The 16,029-nt window shown below is 46.7% G+C and overlaps 2 protein-coding genes across 6 annotated transcripts in view; both read left to right on the top strand.

The window, feature by feature from the left end:
* LOC119374537 (presenilin-1) overlaps window positions 1–8,551 on the top strand; it is a 34,114-nt gene extending 25,563 nt beyond the window's left edge. For all 3 annotated transcript variants that reach the window (XM_037644673.2, XM_037644674.2, XM_037644675.2), the window contains exons 9-10: window positions 7,617–7,729; window positions 8,324–8,551. In XM_037644673.2, the coding sequence (XP_037500601.1) occupies window positions 7,617–7,729; window positions 8,324–8,479 (269 nt within the window). In that variant the 3' untranslated portion in view covers window positions 8,480–8,551. The remainder of the gene's footprint in view (window positions 1–7,616; window positions 7,730–8,323) is intronic.
* Window positions 8,552–10,880: 2,329 nt separating this feature from the next.
* Window positions 10,881–16,029, top strand: part of LOC119374535 (regulator of G-protein signaling 7) — a 92,034-nt gene continuing 86,885 nt past the window's right edge. For all 3 annotated transcript variants that reach the window (XM_037644671.2, XM_037644672.2, XM_037644670.2), the window contains exon 1: window positions 10,881–11,925. In XM_037644671.2, the coding sequence (XP_037500599.1) occupies window positions 11,794–11,925 (132 nt within the window). In that variant the 5' untranslated portion in view covers window positions 10,881–11,793. The remainder of the gene's footprint in view (window positions 11,926–16,029) is intronic.

Here is a 16,029-nt window from a genome sequence, read left to right as displayed (position 1 = left end):
GCGGATGCTTGTCTGTTTTCGAGCAGAAATTCGCGCGGACACAATCTTTCTGAGCCCTTCAAGGTGCTCAGCAGCTCGCATGATGTCTGCAGTACCGCAAAAGTTTCACCCGTCATCCATGCTTTTCGGTTGGCACGGTAATCCACGACAAGATTGTTGATGTTCTTAAATCAGCGTGGCTTTTGAACCTTTCCGATAACGAGAAGCGGCAAGCGCTCTGTTCCAGTCACGTTGGCGGATAAAAGTACGGTTACTCGTTCCTTGCTTCTTGCCGCCGATTGAAGGATCCCCTTTCATCACTCTTCATCACTTCTTGTCGGGAGAGCCCGTTATTCAGAGCACGCAAAAATTCTACTTTGGTGGTGAAGTCCTTGGCCTCGTACTTGGGCCGCTTCGCAGGCGTTGCCATCGGCGGAGAGTGCGGTCGCACGAGAAGTCAGCACAAAAGCACCAGCAACGATCAAGCTAAAGGAGCCGTACTGAAACGTTCCTCGATAAATCGGCGATCAACGATGCAGCACACCAACGGGAACAAAGCAACAAAACCCACACGCGAAAAAAAGGCGTTCAACCAGTCTCAATCCAAGCCAAGTCGATAATTGATGTCCATGGCGATGCTGCGTTTGAGCTTCACTTTTGTTCCGAATAGTTCTTTTTTTCGTTTTCGAGCCTCGCCAGCGGCCCGAAAGTCGCCGAATTATCCGATTTGCGGTCAAATCTGTCCGAAATAACGAGCGCCCAGTCTCATAGAGTGATGCGTATATTTGCAGGGACCAGATGACGTGTCCGAATTAACCGATTTTCCGAATTAACGAGAGTCGAATTAACGAGCTTTTACTGTATAGTTATATTTTGCTTATTTTCTGTCCTCAAGAGCGAAGTACTTTGCCTATTTCTTGTCATTCATTGTTATGTATAATAGAAGTTGTATAGGGAGTACCTATTTTTTTTTTATGTATGTTGGTTTTTTCCACCCCTGTTATAGCCCAAATGGGGCTGACAGTATAATAAAATGAATGAATGAATGAATGAATATGCAGCTGCAACGGTTTTCACTAAAAGATCGATGTACAAATGTACACGCAAGCATCGACAAAAGCTGCACGGGTCTCCCGTCCGCTGTGCCGCGATGTCAGCCACTATGCCGTATTTACTCGAATCTAACGCGCACCTTTTTTTCGGCAAAACGAGTCGAAAAATCGCATGCACGTTAGAATCGAGTACCGAAAAAGAAAAAAACTCTGTTATCGTATTGCCATCGGCATTTCAAAACGGCCGCCTCCTACGCGCCTCGGCCATTTCTGTCATTCAGTTCGTACGTGTGCTGAGGAGTTTGTCATCCTGTTGTGCATTCGCATCGGCAGCATGGAAATGCCCACTCCAAATACTCGACGAGTGCACCACGATGTCGCATTTAAAAGAAAAGTTACAACATGTGCAGAGACGGACGGAAATCGGGCCGCATCGCGGTCGTTCGGAGTTGCCGAAACGTGCGTGCGAGACTGGCGCAAACAGAAGCAGAAGATTGTTTTACAGCGAAGCTTCACGAAAAAGTTTCTGTGGACAATAGCAGGGCCGGTTTGCCGAACTCGAAGCGCATTGACAGCGACAAGGAGTTGTCCGACAGCGACGAAGACTGATCCATTCTGGCACAACTTCAAAGCGCTAAAAAACAGGGACAAACGAAAAAGAGTGGACATGACCCTGTTTGTCCCTGTTTTTTAGCGCTTTGAAGTTGTGCCATGATGTCTTACAAACTCGCCCAAGCTTCCGTGCTTCTAACTGATCCATTACACGGGACTCGTATCGCCGCCGTAGTGGTGACAGTTTGAGCAGCAAGGCCCGCAGTTTGACTGTTTCCTTCTTCTTCTTTTTTTTTTTTTTTGTTTTTTGAAACTTTAGTTCTTTAAAACCCAAATACTTGTTCTTCTGAATGTGCGAAGGTGGACTCCTACGACCTTCTTTTGTTCATTTCTTTCGCGAAAAATGGGTGCGCGTTAGAATCGATGTTGTACTTTTTTTTTTGTCGCGGAAAACGAGTGCACCTTACAATCGAGGGCGCGATAGAATCGAGTAAATACGGTGCTTGTTAGTTCCAAAATGACTCGATGGTAGCGCCAGTAGCGGGCACTTTGGTAACCTTTGTTGTGGCCACTGTGGCGCAATCACATATACTTCTTTCTTGTTAGCGTGGCACACGTCAGGCAAAGGATATACAGTTAAACCTGGATGTAACGAACCTGCATGTAACGAATTCCTGGATTTAACGAATTTTTTTCAATCCCGAATACCATCCCCATAGAAGCCCATGTATTTGTTACCTCCATGTAACGAAGGTGTTGCGGTAATCGACCTGAATGTAACGAATTTTGCGGCACTGATCATTTATTATTTTGAGTCGTAACTAGAGCTGTGCGAATAGCAAAATTTTGGGTGTGATGCGAATTCGAATATTGAAGTGTCGGTGCAAATCTAATCGAATATTTTTCGAATACTTCGAAGCGAAATTGCAAAAAAAAAAAAGTTAGAGAGGATTCCTAAGCATACTCTTATGAGATAGCAACATGAAAGTGCTTCTTTTCGCTAGGTTGATGAAGCACTGGTGGGGTCATGTTTCATAGTTGTCTTATCAAGAATGAGGCAATGAAGAGGCTGAATTCTATTTATGTACATGATTTGTGCAACCAAAGTGTTGCCGACAACACTTTACATGCGATAGGCAAAGATGCCATTTCCTCAGCCTTTCCTCCTCTTTCAACTTCTGTGGAAGCTCAACTGATGTGGCGGACAAGGGTGCACTCCCTTCAAGTCTGGAGTTCCAAATCTGCCTCGTAGATGTCGGTATATAAGAACATTTGAAATTTTGGATGCTAAAAAACTTTGGCGTCCAATTTTTCGGACTGCCTGCCCAAATTTCAGGCCCAAAACAGCATTAATTGAGCCCCCACCTCTGCCACATCTTTCATCTCCATGTTGGAACCAGCGTTTTTTTGAGTTAATACACTTGGGACCGTAGCGGAGCTTGAAAGACAGCTTTGCCACAATGCGGGGGTACGATGAGGTGAAGCATATTGAAAAATCTAGGGACCACTTCCAATCGGACGTTGACTCTCTTGGCAAAGTTCAACTGTAACAAAGCTTAAAAGGCAGCTTTGCCGCAATACAGTGGTGTGATGAGGTGTAACGTACGGAAAATCTAGGGACCACTTTCAGTCGGACGTTGACTGTCTCTTGAAGTTCGACCGTAACGGAGCTTGAAAGGCAGCTTTGCCGCAATACGAGAATGTAATGAGGTGAAGCATATTGAAGATCTGAAGGGGTCACTTTCAATTGGACGTTGACTGTATTTGTTTTTGGGAAGTTCGAATAGTTCGAATAGTAAAATTCCAGTGCGAATCGAATCGAATAGTGAACACTATTAAAAAAATATTCAAAATTTCGATTATTCGCACACCCTTAGTCGTAACATTACTAAAATCTTCTATGTACAACGCGTAAGTTTTATAATGCGAAAATTAATAATACACAGGGGCGGCTGCGGGTAGAACGTATACCATTGCAACAGGCAAGTGCGTGCCGCGATGATGATACAAGCGTCGCTAGAATAGCTTGCAAACGGAGTTTCCTCGTTGCAAAGCCTTCGAGATGGCAATGCGGTGCGCATTTCGAATGCCACGCTATGCAGCTTTTGCTTGCGACTTGCGACGTCTGGTGGCGCTACTGTGCCGAACGGGTGAACGAAGCGGTGGTGCGAGCGTCAGTCCGTTGTCAGGCCTCTCTTGTTAGGCCTCTCAGCTGCTCTCGCTGTGAAAATGAGCTCCGTGCCAAGAAAGCGCAAGGTTTTGTCTTTTGAAGAAAAGTTTGCGATTGTAAATGCGGTTTCCGCAGGTGAGAAAAAGAAGGACGTTGCTGCGCGATTTAATATCCCATCCAGCTCCCTGTTGACGATATTGAGTGCGAAGGACAGCATCCGCGAGGCAGCGGAGTCTAGCACGGGTTCGACGAAGAAAAGACTGAAGAAGTCAACGTACGCTGATGTGGACAAAGCTGTCTTCACCTGGTTTCTGAACACACGGGCACACAACGTGCCCATAAGTGGTGCAATCCTGCAGCATAAAGCGAAGGATTTTGCGTCTATTCTTGGCCATGACAATTTCAAGGCAAGTAACGGCTGGCTGCAAGGATTCAAGAGCCGGCACGGTGTCGTCGGTAGAGTGATTAGTGGCGAGTCCGCATCTGCTGACAGCAATGCCTCGTGGGTGGCCGAGAAGCTGCCTGGCATCTTGGACCGCTATGCGCCGGCGGACTTCTACTAACGGCGTTGTTCTACCAGATGTTGCCGAATCGCACGCTGGAGCTTAAAGGGCACGATTGTAGAGGGGGAAAGCAGAGCAAACTACGCGTCACTGTCTTGCTTTGCGCAAACAGTGACGGCAGCGACAAAAGAATCCCATTAGTTATAGGAAAAAATGCCCGGCCAAGGTGTTTTAAAGGCACGAAGTGGATGCCATTCAAGTACGTGGCCAATTCGAAGGCCTGGATGAGCCGAGAAATCTTTACTGAATGGCTGAAGGCATTCAACGAAGATGTCAAGCGTCAGGGTCGCCAAATATGCCTATTGCTGGACAACTGCTCCGCGCACCAGATCGAAGGCCTTCGGCTATCGAACATCAAGCTGCAGTACTTCCCTGCCAATTGCACGTCCCTGATACAGCCGTTAGACAAAGGGATCATCAACAGCTTTAAGTGCTGCTACCGTCGTTGCGTCATTCAGAAGATCCTCTTGGATATACGCTTTGAATGGCTGACTAAGATAGACATTTACCAAGCCATCGAAATGCTTGCTGCTTCCTGGCAGGAATTAAAAGCTGACACAGTCACAAATTGCTTCATGAAAGCCGGGGTGTCAGTGGTTACAGAGGCTGGAGTCTACGAAGAAGAACCCCAGGAACCTTCAAATCCATCCGACGTCAGTGAAGCGTGGGATGCACTTTGCGCGAATGGTGGAGTGCCCGACGACGTTGCACTTCACGACTTTTTGTACGCTGACAGTGGTGCTATATCTATCGAAGAAATGTCGGATGTGGCACTTGTAGAAACTGCCCAAGATCGCGGTGATGGTGGAGGTTTGTCAGAGGCAGATACAGTGCCGTTGCCCACCGCGAAGGAGATCTTGGACACGCTGGACGTTCTGCGCCGTCACGTTGGCTCACAGGATGACGAGGCAGCATTGGACGAGTTGGTTTCTCTGAACCGTCGCGTGACATCATCTTTGACGCGAAAGACACAAACCAAGTTAACGCACTTTTTTTGTGCTAAATAGATATTTGAGGTGAGTGGCACTGAACTGGCATCCGCCGCATCTTCGTTTGGTTTTCGCGATAGTTTCTCTAGTCTTTACTCGAAAACTGCATGTAACGAAAACTTGGATGTAACGAAAATTCGCGAACTTTTTCCAGTTTCATTATATCCAGGTTTACCTGTACCGCGTAGTTATGCTGTGTTCCCGACTGCGCATCACAGCTGGGCATATCGTTCGTGCAATCTCGCCAACCTCGCTGTTTCGCCAGCGTCAGTTTCCTGCCATCAGCAACAAGTGCACAAAGGCAGTCCTTGAAGTGGCGAAATAACGCGATCGCCGCCGGCACCGCATTTTGAACAGGAGTTGTGGCTCCATTAACTCTGACAAAAAAGGCGTATTTGGGGCGTCCTTTTGCCATCCAACAATAATGTCACCTATCTCGCGGGCCGTTATTGCGTCATTCCGCCCGGTACTTCCCGGTCACGAACGGTTTGCGGCTATCAGCATGACATAGCGTTTGTGATAGGAAAGTAGCCAGCGCACAGTTTTCTAGAAGGGAAACACAAGCAACCCAGATGATGATTGTTGTGTGGCAGAAAGACGCCGCCGACACTTTCGTTTGCCGTAGAGTGTCGACCGGTGATAGCAGGGGCGAAAATGTACATAAAAATAACAAAAACATTAAAGTTTGGGAGGTTGTAGTGGCAAAACTTCTAAAACCCCGATATGATGATGGTGGGGGAATCCTGATCAGTTCTGACTACCTGGGGTTCTTTAATGGGCATTGTTACGTTTGACCCAGGAATCAAACCAGCGCCCTCATACTCACTACTAGAGTACGACTCCACAGCCGCTAAGCCACCAAGGCAGGTGCAAAAGCTTTTTTTTATAATACAGTGCTATCACATAAAGAAAAGGAAAGAAAAAGTTTGTTCAATATTCGATTCAAACCTAATTAAGTCACAAGCTCAACTAAATACTATAGCACAGTCATACGCTTCCTGGCAAGTACAGATATTCTTTTGTGCAATTATTCGTTTTTTGTGCTGATAGCATACAAGTGTACTGTTTTCAACATAAATACGTAGTAAAATAAAAGATTACTAGTGGAAACAAAGTTACTTTTCTTGATTATTCGGTATTTGATTCGTATTCGAAGCTGTGTATTCGTATTCGATTCGTATTCGAAAATTTTGATATTCACACACCCCTACTTTTAAGGTTTAACCCACTGGGACAGTTCCATAGTTTTAACCCTTTGCGGTCCGTTGTCGGGCAGCGCCCGACAACGCAACACGGCCGTAGCGGTCCGCTGTCGGGCCCCGCCCGACAAGGGTGTTCGTGGTTTAAATTTTGCTGTTTTCTCACCGCGAGTCGCGCGCATTTTTTGTATACATGAAGGGCCATCTCTTGAGGAATAAGTGAGCTTTGTTTGTTGAGGTTTTACTTTTTTGACACTAGGGTGCAGCACTATGATCAGCACGGGGCCTAGAGCGTACCCACTCGCGTTACGTTTCTGCTTCTCAGCGCGGTTCGCTGAGAAGCATGGCCACGTTTTCACCGCGTGCGTTTTACGGCGGTGCTTTTAGTGAAAGCGAGGATGACTTTAGTGAGGAAGAGAATTACGTGCCTCCACCAGACAGTGATGACAGTGATTCGACAGAAGTGAGTGACGAAGACGACGACGGCGGCGGTGGAAACCTGCAGTAATAACCCTGGCCTGCACACAGGGGAATGCTTTGAGCGGTATCATACGTTGCCCAAATATCACTAAAAGAGTTGCCTGCAGAATGCAGGAGCAAAAATAAATATCCTGTGCGTTTCTCTTCCACAGCTTGTGTTTTTATTCGCGGCGCCAGAAACTGGCGAAATAGTTTCGGACCGCTAGAGCCGGAAAGTGGGTAAAGGTTTTGGACCGCAAAGGGTTAAAGCTGCAATATAATTTTATATCACAATGCTTATGTTGAGTTACTCATCTTTGTCCTTTGTCTTTGGCAAGCTGTTAGCTTAACCACGATACACACAGACTTGCCAAGTGTTCTGACCTCGTCATTGAAAAGCGTTTCCAGTTGGTTGTTTGTGGTTGCCAGTAAGGGAAGGGGGGAGCTACAGAGATCAGCACAGGAATCGCTCCCCATGGAAACGTTTTAAGACTGATGTGAGATTTACGCACACGTTAATGAATGTCAGGTCGGCAAAAAAAATTAATCCTACATCTATCCCCACTGCGGCATGCCTCCCAGTCACATAGCCGTTTTGGCACGTAAAACCCCAGACATTGATTCTGGCGCTCCCCGCTGCCTTCTTTCAACAGGAGGAGTCAAGCTTGGCCTGGGCGACTTCATCTTTTACAGCGTCTTGGTGGGGAAGGCGTCCTCCTACGGTGACTGGAACACGACTGTCGCCTGCTTCGTGGCCATCCTCATCGTAAGTCGTGTGCGCAGTGTAAAAGCTACAGTCGACAAGGTCCAGTTACTCGGATGCTGATAATTCAGACATGATCAATCAGTGCCATGCGCCCCCGTACATGCACGGCGGAATCTCGTTAAACGGAAGGGACGAGAGAAGTCTGTTTCAGTTAACATGCGCTCCATTTACTGAGAAAGATTACTTCTCTTGGCACCGTTAGCTGTGCTCTAAAACACAGTCGCTCCCTTTAAAGCTTCCCTTTATCACACAGTAATCATCATAGATTATGATTATTGTTGTGATCAGTGATCATGTTTTCAGATCATGTTGCGATCATTATCCCTGATAGGAGCTTGTCTTTCTTTGCATTAATGCTGCACTCCTGCTGCTTTCAGGTCACAAATGGTGTGCAAGCATGTCACGGAATAATCCTAGCATACATAGCATTTTTTATAGAAAAGTAGTCAGCAGTGAGTTTTCAATAACAGAGACACAAACAAGAACAATTTCTGTCAGGAAAAAGAACAAGGATCTGTTTCACAGACAATGTTTTGCGACCAGTACACTGAATTGGGGTTATTAACCCACACCATGCAACTTGCACTCTTGCAGGGTCTGTGCTTAACTCTGCTCCTGCTGGCCATATTCAAGAAGGCACTTCCGGCTCTGCCGATCTCGATCACATTCGGCCTCATCTTCTACTTTGCCACGTCGTCGCTCGTCCAGCCGTTCGCCGACAGCCTGGCAAGCGAGCAAGTCTTCATATGAACGCCTCTCCTCCGCGAAAGCCACGTTGCGCGAGGAAGTTGCGGCAACGACAAGTCACCTTCGCACTGTGAACGGCCGTCTATCCGAAATCGGCAAATGGTGGCAGTGCGTTTTCGTCGCGCCGCACGAAAACACTGATCGAGTCATGTGCCGTGCAACATCTTGGTTGTCTTGATTTCAAAAAACACGGCACAGTTTTTTAGACTGTTGAGTTGACAGCTTGCTGCGATGCAGTGTGTCGCGCGAGAGTCCACCATGCTTCAGGAAGATGTACATACAGGCTGTGCTGTCGACTACTTCCGTTGTTCCTGGACTTCCAAAGTGTGGTCTTTCTTTTTTTATTTGTTCCACCCCACCCCTGGTCCTTCGTCCCTAGGTGCTGCTTTTAATGAAGTGACGCTTATTTATACAACTCTTCGCAGTTCACTTTTCTTCTACCTGTTCGATTTGCCTGCACTTTTTACAGGAATGCTTTCTTGCCAAGCTTCCTTGCATATGGCCTGTAACCACCATACTTAACAATGCAGTCGTTGGTTACTTTTAAAAGCGGTGCATCATAGTGGTACTAGTTTACGAGCGCAAATGTGCACAAAATAGCACCACCGCTTCGCGTACGTGAGCATTTGTTAAAGTGATGATAATGTCGTTTAGTGCAACAAACATGGGCTGTAGTTTATGAGCTCAACAAAGTACTATTGCAAAATGACGCTACCATTTCAAGTATGAAAGCAAGAACAAGTTTCATCAGGTGCGTATTGTGCATATCAACTTCACTGCTGAAGGGCAGCACTTGCCTAATCTAGTTTCCCAAAGTGCAGGCAGATGGAACAGAATGTTGAATGCATCGCCGGCTCGGTGTAGTGGGTGTTACTTAATATGTCTCGTCACCAAAGACGGCCCTGAATAAATTGTCTATGTCATCAGTCATGTTTCACTGAGTTTTCTTCTTTCATTCCCTGTACACATAAAGTTTCTTAATAGTACACTAGAGGGAAATCTGGCACTAGTGTATATGGGAGTTGTAACGCATGACGCTTCAGCCATCGTGCAAATGATGGGTAGTTCATGGATTTGCCTAAACTTCATTCTTTTGGCTCCGTGTGGCCTACAGTGGCTTTGTCGCACGGCAAAGTTCACCCACTTCACCAACTCGGCCCCTTTAGGCTTACCAATCCAAATCTGCTGACGAGGTTCGTAACGAGCCGTTCTTTTATACAAAAGAAAAGTCAAAACAACAATAAACAAAGTCACAAGCACGTAGATTAGGCAAATCCATGTACTACCCATCATTCCTAGGTGGCTGAACGAGCTCAGTGCCACACTTCCCTCTAGTAAATATTTTAGGAAACTCTATGCCTGCAAAGATCTTGAGTGGGTATGAATGGGTGACTGTGCTGCATTGCATCGCAGCCTAGGTTCGTGGGGAAGCCGCCTTGCAGAACACAATATTCTAAGATTGGCTTTCTTGCAGAGCTCGGGCGCCTAGTGGTGTAGCGTGACAGCGAAACGATCGTTTAGTTCGTTGCCTACATATTTAAATACAGTGACGAAAACAAGAAAAGCAAGCGGGTGCCGTTTATGGACAATTGATATTCCGTACCTTGAGGTTAATCGACTGGCACTGGTCGGGGGCCGCATTTGGATCGCCCAATCAATTTGGACAAACCCGGTGTCCCTTATCTTGCATAGAGATCTCGACTTCCTCACTCAATTGTGCCCCTTATGTGTGCTCATTTGCGAACCATTACTATTTATTTGTGTGCAGTGTAGTTGATACATGTCGAGTGACGGGCGCGCGGTTAATTCCGCGCTCACTAATGCCATATAAATCGGTTCGCGCGCATCATAATTTTTTAATAGCGCGAGGGTGTCTACTCTCCCAGTGACATGCGGAGCGTAGACACGCATATGCCGGTACTCGCTTGAATCCCCTTCAAAAACAAACCAGTTCGATACGTCGTTTTGCACAGTTACGTCAGATTCACGTGATGATGATGATTGTGTGTGTGTGTGTGTGTGTGTGTGTGTGTGTGTGTGTGTGTGTGTGTGTGTGTGTGTGTGTGTGTGTGTGTGTGTGTGTGTTTTCCATACAACGAAGTACGGATGCACCGAATTGTTTATCGCACACTCGATTGCAGTGCTGCGTGGATGCGTTTCTTCGGTGACCACTACTGCTACGGTGAGATTTCACCGACTTTCGGTGTAATGTTGAAGGCACCGAATCAATGAATCGAAAAAAAGGAAAGCCGGAATTGATCGGCGAAATTTTCGCTTCGGCCGCGGCGCAACAGATGGCGACAGCTACTTGCGGCCGGCTTCGGTCACGTGACCGCGCTTCTCGGGGAAGGGCCCGCGATTGGCCGGGCGCGATGTTGTTTCGGTTTTGCACCTTTTTGTTTGTAAACGGCCGCCGCCGCTAGGTCAGCTGCTGGCTTCCCTTCAACCGCTGCTTTCGCTTCTCGGTGTTTTTCTGCCAGCTCGCTGGCGTGCGCGTTTTGTGTGCGTGCGTGTGGTCGTGCGTGATCGGCTCGCAAAAATGCGGACATCGCTAACGGCCCGGCAATAAGCCGCCACGACATCACATCTCCGGGACCGTGCCCGCCTAGCAAGCCCGTCTGTGGCACAGTGTGTTAGCTTCACTGCACTACCGCGCGATTACGGCGACCGTAGCAATGCCTCGCGGGAGAATCGCCGGTGTTGTACCTCGGCGGCTAGGATCGGCGCCCCAGCCGAATCTCCCGTGGCTTCTGCAAGGCTGCGTGCGTCGTCGTCTACGGTGCGAGACCGACGAGCAGCGGCGGCTCCGAGCGTGAAGAGCGCGATGGGGAGCGAACGTTAGGCCTAAGGAGTGTCTCGCGCGAGCGCTCGACCCAATCCTAGGCGGCTCACCCGACCAACGAATAACGGCGTCGCGGTGTTGCCCGAGTCGCGCTTCCTGCGTGAGTGCAAAGACGGTGATAAGTGACTAGGCCTAACGTCGGAAGTACCGGACCGGGTAGAGCCAACGCAGGTGCGGCGATCCCCTCCCCTTCCCGGTGTGTTATTGTGCATCCGCCGCCAGTTGGTGCGTAAGGAGAAGAATAGAGCCAGCGCGGGCGGGCGGGTCATTTCGTGGTTTTAAACTTGATAGCGAGCGGCGTCAGTGCGGTACGACGACCCTGAGTGTGTGTGTACTGGATCGGCGGCCGCAGGCGTCGCGCTGGTGGCTGGCGCGCGGCCCGCGAGCTTGCTGCTCGTCCCGCTGGAATGGTGGCACCACGGCACCGAGGCTAGAGCACGGTGGCCGCAGCGTGGCACCGCGCGAGCGCCTGGCCATGGCGTACCGTCGCAAGACGGACACCGGAGGAGGCGGCGGAGGCGGCAACAGCCAAGCCAGCGGCTCGGCGGCATCGTCGGCCGCCGCCACGGGGAACGAGGAGAACCCGAACCAAATCGTCTGCCGTAAGGTGAGCTTCGCCGCCAAGCTCCCGTGCATTGCGTGATTCGATCGACGGTTCGATGATCGCGCTCCCCGCTTCCCTCCTTTCTTCGTCGATATATATTGCGAGGCGAATCGAAGTCGGACCTAAGACATTGCTAACGTGCACGCTTGGTTGTACCGCGTCGTTTTTCGGTGAAGATTACCGCATCTACCTACTCGTAACATTCATGCGGTATTCTCCAGAGTTGATGTCCTTATAAACGATATCTCTCGGAAAATAATAACAGTAAATTGGGACAGTCTCGATTCTGAGCTATTTAAAGCTGCTGAACTGTTTCCTTCGAAGGAAACTTGATATGGTTGCTTCACTTAACATATGCGCATTGTGTACGTATACTTAACAAACTGTTTGTGCTAACAAAGGGTTTATAATATACACACAGCCAATATAGATTTACGTGCATGTCACAATCTTGTTATGAGATTGTGTTCCCAACCCTGCAACAGCGCAGAAAGGGTTCACGGCATGCGCAAATTAAGACTATATGGCGCATACTTATAACTCCAGCATTTCGTTTCAACCATAAAGTTATTCTAGGAAACTCTGTGGTTTTAACCACATTTGCCTTTCAACCGTCTGTAGCAAACGTTTCATTCATTTATTTTTTATCGCAGCGGGGATATCCGTTGCTTATTTCCGTCAGTATACGCGGGTAACATTAATTTCCTCGCGCGCTTTTGGGGAACTTCAGTTGTTGGTTAGTTGCTCGGTTTATTTTAAAACTTAGTACGACGACCTGCTGGCATTGTGCTGTCATATTTATTGTTATATCAATAAAAAGATTTTTTTTTACTCTAAAAGCCACACTGTCTCCTTCGTGATAACACGTGCATTATTATTATTATTTTTATTATTATTATTATTATTATTATTATTATTATTATTATTATTATTATTATTATTATTATTGTCATTATTATTGTTGTTGTTGTTGTTGTTGTTGTTGTTGTTGTTGTTGTTGTTGTTGTTGTTGTTGTTGTTGTTGTTATAGTAGTTGTAGTAGTGGTATATTGATGCATATATCCTATCGACCAGTGATTTCCTCTGGTATCCTCATGAACTTTTCGAACATAAAGCTCTGCTTCCAAGAAAAAAACATTTATCTAGCTGCGTTCATGGGCAACATCGTGCGCAAAACTACATATAGCGGCTATTGTTCTTTAAAAAAATCTGTCACTACTGCATAAATTCTTATATAAAAAAATAAGAAAAAAGAGAACTCCATTGTTTGTCGTATGCTTACACAAAGCGTTTCAACTGCGCACTATCTGAGTTTAGTTCTTACATTGCAATTTCACCGTGTATTTTTTACGCCATATTTGCCCACAATGTTAAAGAAGTTAATACAGTGTATGTTTGTGGTGGGTGGTTCCGGGGGTGTATATAATCTAACGATTTTTTTTAAATACGATATCATTCGCAGGGTTTTTCTTCAGAATACACAATAAGGTTTATATATATATATATATATATATATATATATATATATATATATATATATATATATATATATATATATATATATATAAGTCAAAAGAAAGTTCTGAAGGTCCGGTGCACATGTAGTTGAAGAAATGAAGGAGCACACTTACGAAAATTGCATAATATTTTTACTCATTTACGTTTCGGCCGACGGCCGAAACGTAAATGAGTGAAAATATTATGCAATTTTCGTAAGTGTGCTCCTTCATTTCTTCAACTATATATATATATATATATATATATATATATATATATATATATATATATATATATATCGTTCTCACGTTTCTAAAAACCGGGAAAAGGCGTACTATCTGGAAGAACGTCGCGAACGCTGGTGCCGGGAAAAAACAGGAATGCATCAAGGATGTTCTATTGCGTGTGTGCGTGTCTGTGTATTTATCTCCTGGTTGTTGTTTTTTTCCACTGTAAAAATATTGCAAATCGCCTGTGGCAGATATATATAACATAACTGTTGTCAACGTTCAAAGACGAGACAACTGTGGTTTCCTCCTCGCGTTCGCCTCCCTTCCTACGGGCCGTATCTCCCCCTCGCCACTTATTTCTTAAAAGCACGCGTACCATGTGCGCACTAAGCGTTAATGACCTTATCAAGATTTCGCGCTTGTCGGCTACACGCTGGTATCTCCGTTTGCGCAGTCGTAAACACAGAAAATGAAGTGAAATCCGTTGATCGCGCACGATTGTCATGCGAGGCAAGGAACCAGGGGCGTAGCCAGAAACATTTTTCGGGGGGGGGGGGGTGTTCAACCATACTTTATGTATGTTCGCGCGTGAGTTTGTATGTGTGCGTGTATATATACGCAAGCAAAACTGAAAAATTTCGGGGGGGGGGGGGGGGGGGTTGAACCCCCCCACCCCCCCCCCCCCCCCCCCCTAGCTGGCTACGCCCCTGCAAGGAAGAACGGATGGGCGGCTGCATGGCGAAGCAGAGTCAATTCACGTCCGATATTTCGCGTATAGACCAATCGAGAGTATGTACTGTATAGACGTCACCAGAGCCGACGCTCTGGACGTCACGTGAATCACTTTTCTGCGTCACGAAGTGCGCCAGAAAGACGAGAGACGCCAGGAGAGAACATTGCGCTCGTTTTTCGTATTTTCAGAGCCTGGTGAGGGGCCGTTACCCGAAACGAATAACATAACTTCCGCGAGAAATCCATATACGTAATCGACTAATTAGCATAAATTTAATATAATTGGCATTTAATTCATTGCATAGCCGCAAGTCGAATATCGCAATTTACAAGCTGTGACCAGTTGATTCGCAACGCGCGTAACTTAATCGAAAAATTTTTTTTTCAGGGCGACACAATTTGTGCGATATTCGTTTGTCAACGTGTGCGACGCGATAAACACGGGCGTGCTGACTACTTTTGCAGTTCAATGCACAAATAATCCACGATGTGATTATGAGGGACGTCGTAGTGCAGAGCTCCGGAAGTTTAGACCACCTGGGGTTCTTTAACGTGCCCATCTGGCAGTTTCGCCTCCATCTAAAATGCGGTCGCCGCGGCCGGGATTCGATCCCACGACCTTCGGATCAGCAGTACGTCAAGCACCATAACATGCATAAGAACACCACGATGTGTAAACGCGCGAAACGGCGTTTGGAAGGGGAAAAAAATAACTGTGGATAAAATAAAGTTCATTGTCTGGCCTGTCTTTGGAACAACAGCGCATTGTTTACCGCGGCAAGTTTGACTTGATGCGGTAACAATGCACTGTGCAATGCAATATATTATCCCAAATCCTTACCGGGATTTTGAACAATATTTTCCTATGCAGTAGCGATAAGCTGCGCCGCTTGATTAGAATGAAGGAAGGGAATTTCGAGGGCTCATAATATTTCTTTGTTCGACGCAACCTGATTGAAAACCAGCAGACAATGAAGGCATATATGGGGCGTTAATTCTACTGCTTTAAGTGTATTGTAGTAATTTGATATAGGTGTGAAGAAAGCAAAAGTGGGCGAAAAGACAACAAATTGTAAGAAGAGAATCCGAAGGTTGCAGCAGGTTCGGTCCCTTGTGTTTTCGTCCACTTTACTTTCTTCACATCTCTATCGCAATTACACACTTAAAACTGCACAATTAAAGTCCGCTATAGCTTCCTTGGCTTCGTTATGTGCTGGTTCTCATAACAGCTTGATTAGCACACCCTGCAGATGTCCCGCATATCCGTGTGAAACGCCCTTCAGGACATCCCTGTCTTTCCTCTCTCCCGTTTTCCTTTCCTTCCTTCAGGACTGCGAGCCAACTTCTCACGTTACACACCGTGACTAACCTTTCTAGGCATGTCACGGCATTGAAAGAATGGCTGCCAGTGCTGGATCCCCTCGGAAAGTTCTGCAGACGCCCTTGTACACCGGTCCGGGAACTGTAGTAATAATTCCTCGCCGAGACAGAGATCGATGTCGCGTGAGAGATCATCATTTGATGACCTTTGCGACCTGGGACGAAAGAGGAGACAGCCGATGCGGAAACACTGGCTCATTACGCACGTCACTGGTGTATTGATAATATTGTACGCGTTCGCTTTGTTCGGTGGCACACGCGCGTACCG

This window comes from Rhipicephalus sanguineus, chromosome 11 (assembly GCF_013339695.2).
Source record: "Rhipicephalus sanguineus isolate Rsan-2018 chromosome 11, BIME_Rsan_1.4, whole genome shotgun sequence".
NCBI lineage: Eukaryota > Metazoa > Arthropoda > Arachnida > Ixodida > Ixodidae > Rhipicephalus > Rhipicephalus sanguineus.
The sequence above is the reverse complement of the archived record's forward strand: the minus strand, read 5'-3'. Positions and strand labels throughout refer to the sequence as shown.